At 42.2% G+C, this 19,791-nt stretch overlaps 1 protein-coding gene across 3 annotated transcripts; it reads right to left on the minus strand.

Moving 5' to 3' along the window:
* Nucleotides 1-16: 16 nt before the first annotated feature.
* gatad2ab (GATA zinc finger domain containing 2Ab) lies at nucleotides 17-18,826 on the minus strand. Of its 3 annotated transcripts, none has more exons than XM_029147827.3 (11): nucleotides 18,634-18,826; nucleotides 7,949-8,230; nucleotides 4,927-5,050; nucleotides 4,672-4,803; nucleotides 4,503-4,574; nucleotides 4,269-4,385; nucleotides 3,958-4,155; nucleotides 3,549-3,792; nucleotides 3,066-3,457; nucleotides 2,729-2,945; nucleotides 17-2,559 (listed from the first exon to the last, which is right to left on the minus strand). In XM_029147827.3, the coding sequence occupies exons 2-11, from the start codon at nucleotides 8,215-8,217 to the stop codon at nucleotides 2,426-2,428; spliced, it is 1,899 nt and encodes a 632-aa protein (XP_029003660.1). In that variant the 5' UTR covers nucleotides 8,218-8,230; nucleotides 18,634-18,826; the 3' UTR covers nucleotides 17-2,425. The 3 variants fall into 3 exon arrangements, with proteins under 3 accessions (XP_029003660.1, XP_029003659.1, XP_029003661.2); XM_029147826.3 differs by lacking the exon at nucleotides 18,634-18,826 and adding an exon at nucleotides 18,339-18,481; XM_029147828.3 differs by lacking the exon at nucleotides 18,634-18,826 and having other exon boundaries at nucleotides 2,729-2,876.
* Nucleotides 18,827-19,791: the final 965 nt, after the last annotated feature.

Consider the following 19,791-nt stretch of genomic DNA (forward strand, 5'->3'; position numbering starts at 1 on the left):
GAAATCAGCCTCAGGAGAGGGGTTAAAATTAGTTTTATTATTTGATAGAGCAGAAAAAACAAATATTTCTCATACATCGTTTTTCTTTTCCATTTGCACTGCATATAACAGCGCTTTGACCCCAAGCAAACGGAATGGTGATATTGTTGTCAAACAGCAGCAGCGGCGGCGGCGGCAGGCGGCAGTAGTCAGGACAGCACAGGGTTACATTTATCAGGGCACACGATGATGGGCTCACTCTACTTTGCCTGTTTTGCATCCACGAGACGTGGGCTGCTACCTTCTGCCTGTCAGGAATGGACACAACCTGGATTTCAGATGCTACTTTGAAACAAACACCAATTTGAGCAATTTAAATTAGGCTTGTACGTCTACTAATAACGTACAAACTGTATTGGTGCACCATCCTAAATGGAACCCATGTGTCCAGCGATGCTACAGCGAGGACAAAGTTCAACTGATGCCCAGTGGCCAAATACAGTGCAGCATCTTTCAGTATAGAGCAAGACAATAATCAGTGAGCTGAAGAGTGGCACCCTGGTCTCAGGACGCAACTGCTTAACGTTGCATTGGATCACCGTAACATGGAAATCAAAAAGGTAAAGCAACAGGGCAGCAAGATTAGTACAAGATGATGCAAGTAGTAACACTATTGTTTCAATGTGAAGAAGACAAAAAAACAAAACAGCAAGACTCAGGATAATCAGAACGTAACTCCTGAGGGGAGGTCCACCTATCATCAATGGGGTTTCTGATTTTAAACAAGCATCCAGTTTGAACGTTTTCTACTTGAATTCAAAACATTTTTTGCATTTAGATTTTTTCCCCCAAAATGGGCCTAAAGAGCATGAACTACCTCAGAGACTGAACTCAAAGAAGACGCTACATGGTTGTTGAATAACTTGAGTGATGATGTGGGACAGAAGGTACTTCACTAGCTTATCCTGTGCTGCTGCAACCTGATAAAATGCACTATAGCTCACGAGAAGGCATAGTTAGCTCAATTCAAAGACATGACATATGACCATACACACCTTGAAGACTAAGAGGTTCTTGTCATTTGTTGCTATAGGGGTTTTTGCATAACTACATTCTGAAAAGTGTCCAGCTTCTCTCAGCCCAGTCGGAGGATAGGGGAGCCGCCGGACACAGAAGAATCATTTTAAATGGAGATCCATTCAAACATGGGGCATAAGCATATATCTTTACTAACATGACCCTATAAAAAAGCAGAGACAGTTTGTCTATAGAAGAAAAATAATGCACCACAACCTATGACTAAAAGCAAAACAATGTCAAAAATATGACATTCCTTACACCCCTCAGTTTAGCATGAATTCATGTTCACAGAGGGTTCAAATAAACTAGAAACCTTCTAGCAGAAGGGATTCCATTTGGGCTCCACTAGTTCTTTGGAAGGTTTTCTTTTAAACAATATTCAATAAGAATAGTCCCCCAGACATATGCTCCGTGTTTTGACATGAGTCAGTAAAACCTTAATCTTCCTCTTCATCTTAGAAAAATCAAAGTATTTAAAAGTAGGCCACAACATGGAACCCAGCAGATGTAAAACCACCTCATCAGTAACATGAGCCTGTGAATTAAGACCTCAACAAGAGGTCACTTCCAAAGTATAAGGGAGCACAATATTCCAAACACAGTATATGACTTACAGAAGAAAAGACAAAATCATAACATTCAGCCATACAAAATAACCCCACACACATGGACTTCTCTACTAGACAACGCTGTAGGTTAGAGAGAAGAGGCAGTCTGTGTGCAGATAGAGATCATTTTTACAGTCCTTTTTTTTAACTTTATTCATTTTTGCAAAGCTGAAGCAGTCATTCTGTGGATGGTCCTTGGAATTCAATCACCATCCCTGCGATGAGGTCTTCAGTTACGTTCGGTTCAGCCACCACATGGGCCGAGTCTGATGGGATCAGCCCAAAGCCAGGTAGGATGTAAGGCGAATGTTATTGTGTAGAACGGTGATTATTATTTTTTTCCTGCCTAATCCAGAAGCAGGGGAGCTCAGGGACTGGGTGGCAGCTTTCTCTTGGCACAACTGGGAGGTTCAACCAATATACAGGGAGGGAGAGGCAACATGTCTGGAAAGGTTCATGAAATTGTACAAGTGCATGTCTACCATAACCCTCTGAAAGGTACCCACGTGTGTCCCAGAGGCCCAAAGCTGTTGCAGCTCAAGTCCAATTTGTGACGAATGATTCAGGTAAGGAAGATGGCAGCAGAAAGATCTGAGGAGGTGGACCATCACTTCCAACAGAAAGAAGCCGATTTGCACCGCACGATTTGGGCCAGAGGCCAAGCCCACAGAGAGGATTAGATTGCTAATGAGAATGGCTGTTATTGATATTAATTAATTAAAGTAATAGTTACGATGTCAGCAAGGAGTGAGATTGTATTATTTCCATGTGTTGGCTGCTTGCGAGATAGAACGGGAAGGAATCATGTCCAGCAGGTACTCTCGCTGACGCTCCACAGCTGAGCTGGTCTTATGAGCAGACAAGCCGGGGTTCACATAGGGCATAGTCATACCTGTCAACAAACACACCGCCGATCAGTCTACTTGATAGAATTACCATTAACAGCAGTATTTGACACTATGATAGTGTTTTGACTGATGTATTATTATAGGATAAAAACTACATAGTCTTCACTGATAAAACTGCATCTTTGAGCTACTTAGGTCTAATCATCCACCCACCTGTGCCACCGCTCTGCTTCCTCCAGGCGGCCACGTTGCTCTGGTTGCTGCTGCTGGCGCTGACCTTTGCCCCATGCAGCTGATGGCGTGCTGCAGCATGCTTACCTGCCCTGCTGCCCAGTGCCGCCCGTGTCACTGCGCTCTGCAGCTGAGAGGAAGAGGGGAATGAGTGGGCCATGCTTCGAGCGCTCACTGCAGGCTGGATGCTGTGTGCCAGCTGACAAAGTGGTGGGAGTGTTAGGGCAAATGTTAATGAACATACAGATGCTTTGGCAGCTGGTTTGCAGGGAAATACAAGTTCTTAAATATGAACAACACAGTAAACAGCCATGCTAACCTGCTTAATAGAGTGGTGTGAAGCCACGGATCTGTGATGCATGGCAGCTCCGACCTGCTTGTACTGCTGGGAAACCAGCACCTCACTCTTGGACAGTGAGGAAGATGAGGTGTTTTTAGACACAGAGGAGGAAGAAGAGGAAGCAGCTTGCTGGAGAATGCGCTGTTCGATCTCCTGCTCCTGCTGCAGTGCCTTGACAAAGGCCGCCTTCAGCCGACTGGTGTGCTCAGCCTTCAGGGCTTTCTTCTGATTGGATGACATGCATTGGTCACAGAGGATGGTCCCAGCCTTTTCCTTCCTCCAGCGGGAGGTGAAGTCTGTCTTACACTGCGCGCAGGTGTACGGCTCTTTGGGAATGGAGGTGGCCATTGCAGCAGCTGGACCCAGATTGCCTGAGTAATGAGGAGAATTAGTTTTCTCTATATCTCGTCTGCCAGACACCACTATAACACCCACAAAACAAATATCAGAAGTCACACGCACCCCTGCCATGCATCTCCAGAAGTTTTTGCACCACCTCTTCTAAGCCTAACAAGTAGATGAACTCGTTATTAGCGGCTGAAGGCAGAAAGTTAAACTCGGGAGCAGGAGGTTTGGGTGGAGGGATCTCCAGTAGTGTCTTCTCCAGCTGTTTACGTAGTGCGAGCTTGGCAGCTGCTTGCCGACTGGCTGGGGAGTCACTGGAGTTGGGCGACACTGATGAGCCCTTTAGGCTTGTTGGAGAGGCCTGAGCATAAAACAGACAGGGGACAAAGTAATGATTTATATTCCTATGGATGATCAACATGTAGTAGTCAGTAACCGTGGTCAGTAAGTTATGTTTCTTTCCTCCATAGACATGAGATCTATGCTTATGCCCCCCAAGTAACAAAACCTTAGTTTCTGTCATCACCTGAGGGATGTTGACCATAACATTACTGTTGGCCACATTAGCCACCCGTATGAGTCCCTGCTGAATGATCCTCTGGCCTTGGACCTGGACATTGGGCACAGATGCCCTGGGAGCCAACAAGAGGGGGGGAGGACCTGAACCGCTTTGCTGCTGTTGCTGCCGTAGACTGGCGATCTGCTGGGGAGTCACTGCAATAGACTGGGAGGAACACATTGACACAGAAAAACCTTTAGAGACAAGCAATGTAAGAACAAAAGGAAAAAGTGCATTAAGTCCAAATTCAAGCTGAGGCAACACTGTGAGCCACTAACCTGGGTTCCCCTGACCAGAGGCGGCATGACAATCTGAGAGCTGTGTTTGGACGGGACATGTTGCCCACCCCTCACTAACGGAGGAGGAATCACTGTGCCTGCGCTACGACCTGTCATCTGAGGACACAACAATACAAAGGATAAATAAAATATTTTGTCATTTAAAACAATAAGACAATAGAGATTCACCCAACTCGAGCTGTAAATCCAAGTAGAGTAAAATCTAAAAATCACCTGGAGGGATCCTTTGCCTGATGTGATGCTACCTCTGACCAGAGGAGGAGGAGTAGCCACAGATCCAGTGGCCTAAAAAAGAAGTCAGATTTTAGCCTATAAGAATGTATAAAGAAAAACAGAAGATATTTTCCATCAAAAACCCTGATGTGTATTCTGGGCTTTTTACTTTTTGTACAGTGCTCTCCTTCTGGATCTGGCTTTGTCGTAGTTTCTTCAGCAGAACTAGTTTGGCCTCTTGGAGTCTCAGTTCTTCCTTCAGCTGTTTTATGATGCGCTCCCTCTCCTCAGGGGAACTCTTCTATAAACATCATGATAAATAAAGAGTTTGAGTCTCTGTTAGGTGAGGATGTCTTGAGGTGGTGATTGGATAGGACTACATAAAAAAGGTGTTTGATGCCACGTTTAAATTTACATTTCCTACCATCAGTTTTTCTGTGTTGGTCTTTGTAAAGCAGTGGCCGTTCATGAGAGGACTGGAGGGCTCATTGTCTGATAACACAATCACATCATCTGGTGATGGTGGCTGGCACTCTTTCTTGATGTCACTGAGGGGAAAAAATGTTAATAGACGTTATAGCCTTTAAGATTCAACACTGAGTTAGTAGTAGTGGTAGTAGCAGTGCTCTAGACACTTTTCACTAGACACCGCAACTACTACGAGCACCAACAGCTAATGTGTAAGTTGTATAGCATCCAGTAGATGGCAGTGTCCAATTATGATTTTATCACGCCTGCTGTAGTTCAAATGCATACTGGGGGACACATAAAGACAAGAACCAAGAGATCAATAATGGAGTAATGGCGGCAGCGGAAGATCGCAACAAGCCATAATCTCCAGCGAGCGGTAACATCGTCAGACCCACGTCCATACCAACAATAATGACATGCAATTGTATTCACAAACAAGGGGAAACGAAACAGCATGTTTATTTAGTTATGTTTTAGGAGGTAAAGGTTTGACAAAATGTTAATTGATAAGGAGAACAAAGACAATGAGCAGCAAGCTGTAAACGCATGGCTCTAGGAAGGGATGGAGATAAGACTCGGAGGACGGTTGTAATTTCACACAGCCGGGTCAATAGTGGAGAATACGTCGGCCTGTCACAGCAGGCATCCTGTTTGGTCTTGAGGGTTAGTGCGTTTGAAAACGCAGATCTGAGTAGGAAGAAGCTTTGAAGGAAGACGAGGAATGCCAGCGGCTGTGATCGATGACAGTATTTCCGAGGTTCGTGTCATACCTGGAAGTTGTGCATGCACACATGTGGCGAAGTTATATAATTGTACAGGCTCTGTGGAGCGAGAGGCTTCAGGGCTTTCAGCCTAGGCCCAGTTTACCACCCAGACAGGGCCTCACCCCTCCCCTACCTCCGTGGCAAGGCCTATGGCCTAGCCGGATCGGCACAGCCTGGGCCTCAGCTCTCCCCTCCCTCCCAGCTGCCGACACCAGAGTCACAAGCTAAGCGGAGCGGAGGTCCGCTAGAGACACTGGAGAGGGTGACAGTGAGGGGGAGGGGAATACATGGCCAGGAGCCAACCTATTGTGTACACTCTCTCTCTACTTCACTACTTTCGACCCCCCTCCCCCACCCTCACTTACTTATTCATCTTTTATTCTCCAACTCACTGACTCGGTTCTTCACACTCTCCTCAGCACACTCCTGTCTTCAGACACGCTTCTCCACCATTCTCTGCTTCACCACAGCTGTCTAACATCTCCCCTAACACACACCGTAGGATCAGTTCAACAAGGTCAACTATGTAACAATAACCATGCCGTTTATTCTTGCACTATGACTTAAGGTTTTTCAGCAGACTAAACAGTCCCGACACAAAACAACAGTTCTTTCATGATACAACGATGTCCAGTTGCTAAGAACACATTTGAATTCCAGTAACAGCTTATGTGCTTCCTGGTACATAAGGAGGTCTGAAAGATAACCTGGTTCTGAGAAAGCCTGCACGTCTAAAGTGCTGCTAAATCCTGTGGATGCAGCCCATTATTGCGGTTTATTTTGCACGTGTGATTATAAACCGAGGAGACTGAGTGGAATCAGATTCATCATCGCTCACAGAAGCTTCACATCAACTCCTGACTGACTCTGCTTAGACAACATGGCGTAGCTTGTGATGATCACTCTTACTCTATTGAAAACTGCTTATACAAGCAACAGAATACCCACCAGCTTGGTTACATAAGGTCCAGTGTTTCTGCATGCCTCCACTTTCCTGATCATGGCTTCACACTGACCCCACTATAGGATTGCTGAATCAGTCAGATCAGAGGGCCATTTAAAGCTACATAAGACTCTGCAGTAAATGGAAGACAAACTATAAATAGTCACCAGTTCTGGCAAAGATCTAATTAAATATTGACATTTTGTTAAAATGTTACACATGTACCCATTTAAGATATGATTAGTTCAGCTTGTGCACCATGGGCAAAGGGAATTTAGCTTTGGGTTTTAGACACTACACTGCATTTTATGTACAACTACAAGACATTCACCTTGCAATGACAAAGTGCATCAGCACACACAGGTGCCAAAGGTGACATTTCAGTGATGGACTTAGTGCCACAGACGGAGGCGGCACACTTTGAGCTCAATCACCTCCCTGTCCTACTTTAACTGCCATCACATTAGTGTGTGTATTCATCGCTCAACCAAATGCATCACATGACATCAGGCATTTCGCTGCGTGGTCATGTGACACACCCACCACCCCTGCTGGCCCCTCCTTCATCCAACTGCTCCTTCCAATGTGGAAACCATGGCAACGGCCAGTTGGAACCAGTTTGTGACACATAGCCTTCATTTTGTGTGAAGTGTGAGGCAGAGTTCAGGTGCTGCTGTGGGAGAAAATGGAGACCAGGCCTCAGGAGCCTCAAACTTTTCAAAATGGGGGCAGGCTGCTGACAACCACACAGCGACTTCCTGTATATGACTCCTGTCAGACCACTTGCTCGTGCAGCGCGGGTGAGAAACCCGAAACGCCAGTACACGTCTCTGCAAACAAGTACTCATGAAGTCCAAGCCCTCAGGTCTGATGTTCATAAATAAGCCTTAGGTTTTCAAACAACCTCATACACAAACAGAGACGATGGCTATATCCCAGCTGTGAGCTCACGCACCCCTCTAACGTTGATTAGTTGCTGTAATAAAAATACATCAGCAAAATAATAACGCAATCTAATAATCAAAACATACATAGTTTATGACAATTATGCAAAGTTGAGGCCAAATGTTCAGGAATAGGTGTTATGGCCGAGATAAGTACTTGTAGTATTAGGTTTCACTGTGGTTCACAGAACCATACAACACAGCAGATAGTATGGCATAGACTGTACAATACATTTCGTATGACCTGCAGGTTCTCAGCCCCCCCTTAACTTTAAAGCACTGTTATTACTCCAGAAATACCCCATAATCTGTTTCTTGTCTCACCTTTTTGACGTGCTCATGTCAACAGGCTCATCTCCAGTTTGAACCTCGACCTTAATGGTAGCCTTCACCTCCCCAGACTTAAGGATGCTGGCTGCATGCTCACTCTTGAGCTTGACACTGTCAGTTCCAGGTCCAGGCAGGGGAACATCTCCCCGCTCCAGCTTAACCCTTTTACTGTCCATGTCTCCCAGGGGCCCGGCAAAACCTGCATGGTCCTTCTCCAGAGCTCGCTTCTGGCTGCGAGTTTGACGCCCTGCCTCCTCTGACATGGCTGCTCTCACCCTGGAGAAACAAGAAGGAAACAGTTACAATCTATCTAAATATTTACAAGATAACACACAAATGAGAAGCAGAGCACAATGTTGAAACATATGAACATATGAGAGAGACAAATGTTGTCTTAGAGGTTTTATAGGTGTGGGCAACCTTCAATTTCGATTTTATATTAAATTACTTTTAATATTAGAGTTTGTTTGTCTTAGAGTAAACAACATTTGCAAAAGTAACCTAAGTCTCACATCATGGCATGAACTAGAATCATAACCTGCAACCAAACATTGCACTGTATATTATTAGAGAAAACAAAGAGGTTAAGCCTCTCATTTTAGTTTGTTACAACATAATCACAGATCTACATTATTCAATTTTGAGACACAAAATGTTGAAAATTAGTTCGAACTGGTATCAAGACAACACGAAGGTTAAATTCCTGGAAAGACATAGTGGCAGAACAGAGGCACATCCCACGTGGAAAGTAGGAAGAGAAAACCAAGTCAGACATTCCAAAATGTGTCGACAGGACAACGGGTGGGAATATCAGTGACATGACTAACGTCTGTCAACATACAGTGAAATTTTGTTAAAATCCTATTATTCAACACTCTCCGTTCTTGATATGCAATACTAGATTGAGAGATAAGAAGCATTTCTGGACACCACGGACACCTTGGAATGACTTCAGGATTCCATTAAAGATTAAGATTTAAAAGCCAAGCATTGACCACAATTCAAGTGTAGTAAAGCGTAGTCCATAAAACCTGCTACTGTCACCTGTAAGGCAAAAGCCCTGTAGGAAGTGCAATGTAAGGAGAAAAAACAAAACTGCTTTTCAGCAATTTTAACTAATCACTGCAGTGAAGCTGCACTTGCCTCCAACTATTCACATCTGTTAATTAACTTATTAGTTAGTATTACTGGACATGATACAGGTGCAACCTGACACTTTGCAAGATGTAGAATTGGGATGTCTACAATAACCAAGCATCAGCCTGCATCAAAAACATTACAACTACAACACAGCAGAATCGACCACCCCCGTGCTTAAGCGGCCTAATATTTGCTCTACTGTTGTGCCCTGCTGTACCACCCCTGGTCACAAGCTCAGAGAGGACATGTGTGCCTCATATACCCCACACTGCTTCAGAATGAACTTGAACTTGTACGGCTGCACCAATGTGATGGTGAACTGTGGCAGGAACAAATGGACTGTAACCCTTTGGGACGATGCGGTGTCAGATCTGCATGTCACTAGGATGCCCGTGGTTGCTACTTTCAGGTCTAGAGACATGGCTACCTTTGTCCCAGAAGAAATGGATGTCATCATGAATTCTGGGTTTAATGCGCTGGATGCACCGCTGCCTAGCAACAAGACCTGGAAACCAAATAAAATTGTTGTGCGTGTGCATGTTGTGATTGAATGTTATGTACGCGACCGAGACAATCTGAGAGGGATGTGTAGACTAGTGTCACTGCTGAATCACACTCCATCTTGCTAAGCCTTCAAGTGAAGCAGCACTACTCACGGGAGCCCATTTTCTACTCAACGCCTGGGTTTCGATATAAGCCCTAAAGGCCTGCTGTGTGATATGAGGTCATTTACAACCTGTAGGTGGCTCACACAGAGCTATAAAGCACGTTAAAACGAAAAAGAAACTGTCGCACACTTATATAGTGAAGGTTTTTCCAAACCTTCACTATATAGGAACCATTCTGAGCCTAGCCATCAAACACACATCTCTATATATCATTCACAATGACACCTGTGAGGGCAGGAAGGCAAATAATCAACACTTTAAGCAACTGGAAGTTGACATAATGAGACAACACTTGAAGTAGTTCTGGTGTAATAGCAAACGGATAGAACACAAGCTCAATGAGGAAAGCAACGTCATGTCAGTAAGTCCAGCGCCAATATCCAGGTGTGAAACGAAGGGCGTAAAAAAAAAAAAAGAGAGATAGAGAGAGATAGATAGAGAGAGAGATAGATAGAGAGAGATAGAGAGATAGAGAGATAGATATATAGATATATATATATAGATAGATATATATATATATATATATATATATATATATATATATATATATATATATATATATATATCTCACATGAGCAAAGTGATATATCACAAATGAGTACTTTATATGGTTAATTAAGAGCTGCTGTACCAACAGATTTGGTATTAACAATCAGACAGGTATATTTTGTGGATAGTGGGGAATGAAGAATATGAGTGAGAATAGCCACCTGGCAGTTTTAGTGTTTCCACAGTTTCATCCATCCAGTGCATAAAGCCAAACTGACACTACCATCTCACAAACAAGTCTGACTTGTCCATCAACATGTCCATTGGGAGATGCCTGGAGGGAAATTAGCTAGCTCAGACCTTACTACCTGGAGACTCAGAGAGTCGTTGTGTTCTCTCAATGCTCAGCTTTGCCTTTTCTTTTCACAATCTTTGATCTGAACTCCACTTGCCAGGTAATCTCAGAGCATCAAGACTGACAAGCCTCATCACATTACAGCACCTTCATTTTCACTACAGTCTATAGTCCACTACGGTACAGTCCTAAGGCAGTCTCAGGTTTCAGAAACTTTAAAATGCTGACTGATTTTATAATCAGGTTCATAAATGAGCTGCACCCAAAGCAAGAATTCACCCACTCAGCAAGAGAACAAAAACACTACATCATACAAATTTAAAATGTATTAAACAGTAGCAAAAGGCCTAGACAGATCCAAGAGCGCAGTTGTCTTCTTTTTAATCAGCTAATTTCATGCACAGAACCAGATACTTGCTATGAGCACCTCTGGGGACTGAGTGAAGAAATGCATTGACAGCTAATATGGATCAGACATTTAACTCATATTTTAGAGCTTTGAGCTCCAAAACACCAATTAATGATATCCTTTACAGCTACATGCTGTAATGCATGCGGCAGATGCTTTAACTAAGTACAGACTCCATTTCTTAGTTAGTGGATAGATGGGCAGAAATGTGAAGTCTGCTCATGAATGATCTGTTTGTGCAAACAACACATCAGTCTGATATCTGCAGAAAGTGCTTAGCATGCTCTGGCACTGTGGCAAGGGAAGACTGGATGAAGAATTCAGCTAAATTTTACAGACATTTTGATAATTGTGGATATGATAACTGAGCAATTGGCACCAAGTGTGAGTGGCCATGTCCTTTTACCTTGAATGCACAGTACATCCAAACATAGCTGTTACACCTCGAAAAAACATCACTTGACATAAAAATCTATTAGCCCATGTAAGAAACGCTACAAAAATGACAAGATGATGAAAAGACAGAAGACAGCCTGTGATTAGGGATCTCTGCCTGCTCCTCTCAGGAGACTATGGAGGAGGAGGAGATGCATGGTCCCCCTAATTTTCCTGAGAATAATAAGGGCTAACGTTTTTTTAAAAGCACATCTTTGAAGATAAAAAAAGATCAAGGAAGTTAGCAGCTGCAACTATTCAAATTTATCTAAAATATACAGAAGTGTAAACATTTGATTTTCTGCTTAGTGTCTGCCTCAAAAGCAGTCAAGTCTAATTAATATTTCTGCATTTTTCTGTAAGCACTGAGGCTATGCCAGTCTCGCGGTCTAAAATGAGGTGTATGAAGGAAATCTTTGTGTCAACTTTGGTGAGGGAGCCAGAGATGTACTAGCTTGAAAGAGAATACAAATCCTGTGACCTAGACTGACTACAGGTTTTATTCTCTCTCAGTATCCTGTTGTTTCCAGCAGTTCATTGAGAGCAGATCAATGGCCCCATCCCCTCAGGTAGTATGCTAGCCTCTCATCTCCACCACTGCAACGATCTCCCCACTGGGACTGCACACAGCCAACAACAGCCATTTAAAAAACAAGGCTGAGGCTCCTCAACTGTGTCCTTAGGGTTTAATAGGAGGAGAAACAATTATACTGACCCCCTTCCAAAAGAGAAATAGATGTATGGATTATTATTGCCCAAAAAAGACACCTGAGCCACACCACTTATCTCTTCAGCATATGACAAAGAATTACCATTTTTAAGTGCACAGTAATCAATGGATAATAATAATAAGGTTACTTCCGCTTCTGTGTGCAAGTCATACATAAACGGGTAACTATGTCATTTTTGATCTCAAACAGTATACTTCTTTTCTTTGGGGATATAAGGTCTCATAAGGGAAAAAAGCAATCAGCCTACCTAGGATAATCTGCGCTCACCAGGCTAAGGAGTGGGGGAAGGGACCCAGCTGAGGTGGTGCCATAGCTGGGGGAGGGAGAAGGGTGCAGAGCGCATGTGGTTAGCTGAGCCATAATCTAACTGTACCCAAGTGAAAAATACTCTTCCTTGTCTTCTCTCACTTACTCACTCTGCGTCCTTCCCTTTACCCCTCCCCGTTTCACCTCCCCCCTCCGCCTTCTCAGTTCTGTTGTAGGCTCGGCCAAACCAGAAGTGTGTGTGTGTTTATGTGTGTGTCCCTACTGGTTGTGTCCCGAACGCCAAGGGTTAAGCCCCTGCCATTTTAACGCCACCGACAGATCAGACCATTAGGGTGTTACCTAACAAAATGGAAGCCTTTAACCCTGAGTCTGCCAGACTGTGTGTGTGTGTGTGTGTGTGTGTGTGTGTGTGTGTGTGTGTGTGTGTGTGTAAATGAGAGTCAGAGCCACATCGCGACCGTGTATATGAGCCCACGGCTCCACCTGGATTCTCCCACAGCAACGTGACATTGACAACCGCAGACCCGGAAGTTTAAAGCATACATAGGCACCTTACACAAGAATACATCAACATATAGTCAGAATGTGAATGACTGTGGTTGTTTTAGAACAGAAAGACTGGAAAATGCAGACGTGCGAGCCAATTCATCAACAAAGAGAGAGAGACGCCTTTTAAAGCCCACGTGAACTAGGTTTCCTCCTGTAACTTCTTAAGTAACTAGCATACACCATTAACAGCACACAATTTCGACTAACAAACAAAGATTATGAAGTTTAACACCTTAACATCTTCAGACATTTCAGTTTTATGGGAACTTCAATCACAATTTGAGCACAAGTGTTTACTAGGGACAACTAAAAAGGAAAATCCTAGACAGGTATAATCTCCAATTTCAGTCAAATTGCTTCCAAATGGCTACTGCATAATCCTGTAAAACCAGAAGCCTATACCCACATACAGACTGGAGGGCCAGGACACACGTCGACTGCTATCGAGTTACATTTCACAGAAATGGATAGTAGCAGGAAGTGACCAGAGGAGGGGGGGGGGTTAAAGGGTGCAAAAATGTAGCGTACCAGACAAGACAACTATGAGCTAAGGACGTCATCATTGTGCAATGCTGAAGAACCCAATAGGGTAAAGTAGGTCAGTTGCTTCGTAGTTCTGAGTTAAGGCAACCGTCCAGCTTTCAGCCTTCAAAACATCCTCATCAGTGGATAGTAATCAGACAAGAAAGCCTACATATTACTATTAATTTTCTAATGTAGTATAATGTAGACAACTAAGTTATGAGATCAATTGTAACAATACTGTAAAGAATATTTGATGGTATAAAGAAACTAATCCCAGCTTTACCTACACTCCCATTACATCATACACGTAGAAAAACCTGACATGCAGCATTGTTAATTAGCCTTTGGCCATTGAGGATGGTTGAAAATACGAAGAAGTCTACGATCCAATGACTGGCTGGTGAGGTATAATGGTGTGCCATTATCTGGTAGGGTTATTTAGGCAAAGGGCAAAGCTCTAAAGGTAAGAGGTAACCTGAACAACTAAAATACAGTTCACATGTCAAGTGTCCTCTTCATGAGAATTCAAGTGTTTTAACACTTGACCAGTAACCAGCTGAGTTCGCTACATAATCATGTATATTGATTGGAAATAGAGATACACTCCTGTTGTACATGATAATGAACAGACCAGTATATTAAAATATATTTACATCCTCACTTTCCAAATCTCTAAAACCAGAACTGATATTAGACTGTTTAAAGTGAGTTTTGTGGTGCCCACAAAACTATAATACTGTAAAAAAGGATAACATAGATTCTGTGATTAAGTGTTTTCTTCTTAATGATCACGCCCAGCATCCCTACTGGGTGTGATCATAACTGTTGACTTTTATACTCATTACCACATATGACAGTGGTGTAATGGCCGAATATTGAACAAGTAACATTCAAAAAAGACAAGCACTGACCACAATTCACCAAGTGAAATCTATAAAAATCTGCTACTGTGACCTGTAAGGCAAAAGCCCTGTAGAAGGGCAATGTAGGAGCAAAGGGCAAAAAAACAAAACTGCTTTTCAGCAATTATAACTAATCACTGTCTGCAGTTGCTTTTAGTAATTCACATTTGGTAATTACCTTTACTAGATATGATACATATAAAACAATTTTGGATTAGTAACTATATTGTGTCTTAAGCAACTATTAGCAACATATGGCCATGTTTGCAATGACAACTATGCTTTGTCTATATAATGTCTATCAAATGTTGGCACAGAGGGGTACACCTCCAGACTAGTCAATGAAAGTGCCCAAATACAGTTCGGATGTTGTTTCATCTGAGTCTCCAACTCCAACTACATAAGCCTACGTATTTTTCATTTGCAACAGGTTAAACAACTAGATACACGATACTCAACATTTATAGCCAAACCAAAACATTCAAAAAGTACTGGGTAGAGGTATTGTGCATAAAAATGTAAAACCAGTGCAGTAAGCCAGGAGACAAGCGGGTTGTCTTTTTCCTTTTTCAAGAATCCTCAACATTAGAAAAAAATCTAATTCTTAAGCCACCAAATAAACAACACCTGAAAATGTGTTTACTAATATCAAGTTAGTTAAGTACTGACTGGGCTTAAACACCCAAAGTTAGTATTATCGCTGAACACTGATGAATTTTCGGTCATGCAACAGCATCATACATATAAAGAAATACACATGAAGAAGAAGAACAGCCAGAAGAACAGCTTGATTCCTTTTGGACACATGTCCTACATCTGTAAACACCCATGTTGCAGGTGTGCTGTTTGCTGCACTGAGTGTTTGAGAGATGCCCTGTCAGCACTAACCACAGGGTCGTAACAAACGCTGCGGGCAGTCTGAAAAAAATAGATAAATGCGATATTGTTTCATGCAATACTAGCAATGTGGGTTGTTACTTCGAAGCATAGAAGGAAAGTGGAACCAAAGTCATCCAAGTCCATGACTTGAAACTCTGACGTGGACGGCAACAAGGCTTGGGTAGAGTTCTGATACATACAAAACAATACGTTTTTCAAAATAGAAATCAGGGCCCTAAAATCCCCACATGTAAAGATGCTAAATTGTAGGATCAGGCACAGAGCAAACAAACATTTATTCTGGCTTAAGACAACTGCAGTATGAAAGCATACTAGTGTATGTGTCGAATTAATTTATTGTGTGCTGTACAGCTATATACAAAGTTTAAGTCCCCCATTGCATGCTACACAACCTTCATTCTTATTTTTTTCTTCATAGGGTTGCACAGCATAACAAAACTAAACGTTAATATATAAGTAAAATAATTACGAATTTAATAATTTCAACTATAACAATATAGAACAAAGGCAATTTCATGTTGAGGATCGATAAACCTCTACTCTAATCTTCATCACTGCGTACGTGACCTTTAACTGCCTAAGACAAGTTGGTCACACCGTAAAAACACACGAGTCCTTTTCACTAGCATTAGTTTTAAAAGACAAAATATTCTCACAAAATAAAAGCAATGCTACAAATGTATCTACCTACACAGATCAGGATGTCAATTACACATTTTGTGTAATTAACAAAAATAGATGTACATAATTAATTGCTATTACTAAATTATTGCAGGAGAGAAGGGCACTCACTTCATAACCATCGTTTTACTTGGTGAGCATCATTAACTGAACTCTGATCTAGTACCAGGTTATACCACTAGGCATCAATTTGAGGTGTTACATGTTTAGAATGTTAGCATAAAAGGTAAAAATATGAACGCATACTTGCTAACATAGAAAGCATCGGTCACATCGGTCATGTTGTCTGTTGATAAACACTACAGCGAAAATTTGTTAAACGGCAGCATCCCCGTTTAAAATACGAAGGCTAACGCAAAACTTCAATGGAAGCAGGCCAGCTGCATAAAGTTTAGAGTGAGACAGCTGAGAGACTGCTATCATTCAGGACAAACTGTACTTTTTTAAACACTTCAATATTATAAGAACACATGCTCTGAATAAAAATACATTTTACTAGTAAATGCGGTTGGTCTGAGTAACGGTGCAACAACATTTGTACCTAGAGTGAGCTGATGTATTCAACATCTGGACTAATGTTAGCTAAGATAAGCGCTATATAGGTCAGTCCAATCATGTAAATAAATTGAAGGTATGTTCACATATTAGTTATGTGAACATCCACCATCCTTGTTCGTAAGTTAGGTAATTATGGACAGTTTGTTTAATTAAAAACTATTATACAACCACAATATATTCAAGATTTAATTATAATCAAAAAAAGAAATGCTAAAAAAGAAGGCAAGTCTTTTTTGTTTTACTTGTTTAAAATTCAACATGACTAGTAATTGATTTTAAGATCATTGTCCTTTTGTCCTTGGCCCAATCACACCTGGGCATGAAGATACTGCATACAACATTGTAAACACCAATAGCAACTAATATAATGCTAAAAAAACTTGACAATGACAAAAAAACCCACATGAGTCTGTCTTACAAAAGAAACCAACTAATACCCAATTGGTTTTGGAAAATGTGAAAGTTTTAACCCTGATGCAGCAGAATGCGAGTGTATCTAGAGTCATGCCTGTCTGGGCACATCACTCTCTAGTAGCTTGTTCATAAGAGGCACCCTCCTCAGGCAAATCCAAGGCCCAACAGAAAATGCAAAGCGACATGTGTCCCCCATCACAAGTCAAGGGTGCCAACTGTCTCCTTGCTCTAAAAGGAGGGCACTCGCTCATCAGAGGCAGGGATATACACAATGTTGTTCAACTTAAGTACACCTCAAAGACAGGTAAACACGACTGGCTTGAAGTGCTCACTCAACGACCATGAATCATGGTATCGCTCGCTGCCAATATGGTGACTGTCCAAAAGACTCTTTAAATGCTACGCCTCAAATAAATCTCCACAATGCTTCACTGGAAGACACTCTTTGCAAATAATATGATAATAATTAATACAAAACTACTGTGACAATTAAGCACCTGAGCATTTACACACCATGGCCTCAAATTTGAGTTGAAACCACATTCCTATTAGGCAGACATCGATCTCGGTGATATTGTGGTATAAGCAACACAAAGTAGGCATTTCGCTGTTTGTGGTCTGACGTAGACGATAGCTACTAATCCGTCGTGGGCAGACACACACCCCGACGGAGGCACAACCGTCCACCATTATGCCTCCATAAAAAGGCTTTTCACGGTTGAGCTAATCTGACAAAGTTCTGAGATCAATGGCTCATAAAGCCATAATCATACCCATCCACGGTTAAGAAGAACGCTACGCTTAGCAATAAACAGTGGCAATATTAGATATATTGTTCTTGAACTTTACTAAGACAACTTTACCCAGAAGAATCGCTACCTATCGCTTAACTATCCCGTGAACAAAAAAAAACAAGCTATCTCATGCTAACGTTAACTTGGCTTGCCAACAACAACCTGTCCATCTGTCCGGCTGAAAAAACACTGGCTAACTAACGCGAGCTAACAGCCAATTGTGGTCATTATCGATCACAGGGATTAAAGAAAAGTTGTTGAACACTGAAGCACGCAGTCCTTTCGATGTGTTAATGGGGATTGTGGCGTTTAGCTTTGATGTTTGTACGTGTCCAAATAGCGATACACGACAGACAATGAAACCAGCCCCATCTCAGTGAGCCGCTAGTGTTAAAAGGCTAGCTAGCGAGCTAAGTTAGCCGGCTAACGCTAACTCCCCGGACAAGCGTCTGGCCGAACGGTCCCTAAATGTATTCACAAATAATTACGCATTGATTAGACCCCAAAGGGTCAGTTTTGTTTGATCCATCTGAAACTTCCCATAGGTAAATAAGGAGCGTAACTTACATTATACGACATTAGTGGAGCATCCCAACACAAGTTTGCCGGGGAAGTTAGTTAATTTCCCCTACTTTTCGAGGCGGGTTGTGCTCGGCAGTGTGTCCTCGGTAGGTGTATGTGTGTAGCTGAGCGACACGCAGACTGGGAACGTTACCTTGCACGTTAGCACAGGCTAAGCTACCTAGCCTAACTTACGTTAGCCGAGCTGACACCGACAGAGAAACTTCCTTCGTCGTCATAATTTGACTGGAAATTTGAAACAATTAGTTAGTTGATATGGTAATAAAATGCATTAACTTACGAAGTCTAGGAGGATCTTGACCGAGTCCCCCCGCGATGTTCAGATGCCCGGCGTTAATACTAAGCTGGCTTCGGTGTAAAAATCCCGGGGATCCCCTCTCTTCTGTCCGCTGCCACTCCGGTTGCCAGATAATGTAATGAGCCACCACCACAGGCGGCGTCATGCTGCGTTCATACACACCTCGGAAATGTTAATTCTCCAACTGCTGAGACGGAAGAAAATGTTGCGTTTAGAACTACTAGGCGGAAGTGCAGAATTACAGACTAAACCAAGCAATCGATTTTGGAATGACAACATAAACTTCGTATTAATCCGAATAATAACCACCGTATTAGGTTTGTGACGCAGCCTGTTGTGGTCATTCTCTCGTCCTATCCTCTGATTTTGTTAGGCTACACAGCATTGACTCTGCCATTGTGTGTCATGGTGTGATGCCTGTGAAAGAAACTTCTCAGTTCCTCATTCAAGTCTACGCCGCATAAAGTAATGAATAAAAACAAGAAACAACTTTTTGCTGATGAAGGCATATGATTTTGTTTCACAAGCGTCTACACATATATTTGCTGCTTTGGAGCAGTGTTTTGCTTCCTCTATAGCTCTCAATTGTTATGGTTTATGATTGTTTCCCAAATACCTATATTTAGTTTATTACATTTACCTTGGTAGTAAGATGATTATATGAGTGTGACATGGAAGTGTTTGGTTTTACATTTAGTATTTTGTTCATCTTCCATATCTGACCTAAATTCTATAGACTGTTAAACAGCAGAGGTACGTTATTTTTATGTTGTAATACATCAACATACAAAACTGCAAGATATTTGTTTTTGTTAAATCTATATAAATCCAGGCGTTTGAGCTGTTCCTGCCCCACAGCTTCTCAGACTGCCCATCTCACTATCTATAATGTAACTGTATGCTTATGCCTTAAGTCTAAACTGTCTTGTATGTATTTGGAATTTAGGCTGTATTCTGTACCTACTTCATTGTTTTCTTTGTTATTCATTTCTAATGTCTTGGCTTATGCATTACAGGATTTTCCCTTTGGGATTAATAAAATATTCAGCTATCTGAGGCACTACTTCACTCCCAAATTGGAATCTGGTGCTGGAGTGGGAAGTCCTGCGGTTATCCTCTCCGAGAGCTTCCTTTGTGTTC

This window comes from Betta splendens, chromosome 4 (assembly GCF_900634795.4).
Source record: "Betta splendens chromosome 4, fBetSpl5.4, whole genome shotgun sequence".
Classification (NCBI taxonomy): domain Eukaryota; kingdom Metazoa; phylum Chordata; class Actinopteri; order Anabantiformes; family Osphronemidae; genus Betta; species Betta splendens.

Coding starts and splice junctions, on each gene's coding strand:
- gatad2ab (XM_029147826.3), bottom strand. Junction 4,386..4,502: donor CAGGCAAAGGATCCCTCCAG/GTGATTTTTAGA, acceptor TTGTGTCCTCAG/ATGACAGGTCGTAGCGCAGG. Junction 2,946..3,065: donor CACACCACTCTATTAAGCAG/GTTAGCATGGCT, acceptor CCACTTTGTCAG/CTGGCACACAGCATCCAGCC.